This window comes from Octopus bimaculoides, chromosome 6 (assembly GCF_001194135.2).
Source record: "Octopus bimaculoides isolate UCB-OBI-ISO-001 chromosome 6, ASM119413v2, whole genome shotgun sequence".
Taxonomy (NCBI): Eukaryota; Metazoa; Mollusca; class Cephalopoda; order Octopoda; family Octopodidae; genus Octopus; species Octopus bimaculoides.
Genome location: NC_068986.1, coordinates 64200880 through 64202867, shown reverse-complemented (window position 1 = coordinate 64202867; position 1988 = coordinate 64200880). Strand labels below are relative to the sequence as shown.

The 1988-nt window shown below is 36.3% G+C and overlaps 1 protein-coding gene across 1 annotated transcript in view; it reads right to left on the bottom strand.

Annotated features, from left to right (window-relative positions):
• The window catches only part of LOC106867594 (probable Dol-P-Man:Man(7)GlcNAc(2)-PP-Dol alpha-1,6-mannosyltransferase), a 10981-nt gene that overhangs the window by 3100 nt on the left and 5893 nt on the right, over positions 1-1988 (bottom strand). The window contains exon 3 of the mRNA XM_052968475.1: positions 961-1134. Within this exon, the coding sequence (XP_052824435.1) occupies positions 961-1134 (174 nt within the window). The remainder of the gene's footprint in view (positions 1-960; positions 1135-1988) is intronic.

The following is a 1988-nucleotide window of genomic DNA, read 5'->3' as shown; positions in this document are numbered from 1 at the left end:
TGCGTTTTACTATCTCCTTGCTTTGACTTTTGCATGACAGCCATAAATGAGTGTCACCATCATGGTATCTGTGATTTGTGGGAAATTTGGCAGCTACTTATAGCAGGTTCTCTAACTACATAGAGGCTCCCTCATTTGTACATTATATCCATGTCACATCATTGTACATGAAGCTGTGATGTGACATGGTTTTCTCAGACATTCTAGAATTTATTTTCTGGTCTCCTAAAAAAACCATTTGGTATATACCTTAGAGCTCAAATGGCCAAGAGAAAACAGTCAAGGACCTCTGTCACAACAGAGATTTGCACAGTTGACTTTGTATATTTTTGAGCCAACCGCATGTCACACAAATAGCTTTAATTTCTGTAATTTCAGAGCAATTTGTCTCACTCCCAGTCAGCAAACATTTATGCTGTTCATTATGAATAACTAACACCTAATATCTTTATGTCTGGCAATGAATATTTCAGTTAAATGTTTGCAAGTGTGCTTCAGTTATTATAAGGAGATAGTAAAACGCACATTTACACAGCCAACAAAGTAGACCTTCATTTATGGCTGTCATGCAAAAGTCAAAGCAAGGAGATAGTAAAACGCACATTTACACAGCCAACAAAATAGACCTTCATTCATTAGCTCCACATTGCACTAACCAAAGTCTCTATTGCAATCCTGTCAACCAAATCTACTCACAAGGCTATAGTAGAAGTCACTTGCCCAAGGTACTATGCAGTGGGACTAAAACTGGAGCCATGTGATAGGGAAGCCAGATTTTACATCTAAGGCTAGTCAACATCTATATTGATATAAAGTACTAAAGAAATATAAACAAGAGGAGGTTGTGCAGTAAGTAATAAAAATTAACACTGTGCTCAGAAGGATGTATGAAATATATATGCATGTTGTATGGGTATGTTGTATTGGAAGAGTTAATGTTAAATATAAGAATTAACTTACCGAGCCCAAGGGCCATTATGTTGGGGAGAGGTCGAGTCATATAGAATACAAAATGAAATTGGGTCATTGTAAGCAAATATAGCCAGAATTTGGTGTTAGAACCAAACCGCTTGCGAACAGCTTCTTGGAACTTGCGGAATGACCATAATACATAGAGCCCCAAGCAGTATCGAACTGGAAAAAAAATGTATAAATATATGTATTAAAATTGTATTAATATACAATATTATAACATAAAATACTGTACAAAAGTCAAAATAGGCACAGGCATGGTTGTATGGTAAGAAGCTTGCTTCCCAGCCACATGGTCCATGGTTCAGTCCCACTTGGACATGTGTCTTCTACTATAGCCTTGGGCCCAGCAAAGTCTCATGAATTGATCTGGTAGACAGAAACTGAAAGAAGCCCATCATATATATATATACTCTTTTACTCTTTTACTTGTTTCAGTCATTTGACTGTGGCCATGCTAGAGCACCGCCTTTTAGTTGAGCAAATCGACCCCAGGACTTAATTTTTATAAGCCTAGTACTTATTCTATTGGTCTCTTTCGCTGAACTGCTAAGTTGCGGGGATGTAAACACACCAGCATTGGTTGTCAAAGTGATGTTGGGGGGACAAACACAGACACAATTTTAAAAAACTACCAAAAAATAAGCAACATATTTACCGAAAGCGAGGAAATGCAGCTTTCAAAATTAATCTCTTAAAAACATTTAACTTAACGGTAAACCACTGGTTTCTCAATCAATACAGCAAAACTGTGAAGTAAGCTGCATCTTTTGGTCATCAGTACACGTATGGTCGAGACACATAAAAATAAACAAGAATCAACATACCACGATGTACCCAACATAGTACGATGACTTCTGTCCATCATTATATATCCGTGAAAGAGATTAGAATTTATCCGGTTGCATCTCAGTAACATGTGCTTATACAGAATAATATTCAGCACTGAATATATTCCAATTATTTATAATATAATATAGGATAAAATCTTTATAAGAATTTATCAAGTAGTCAGC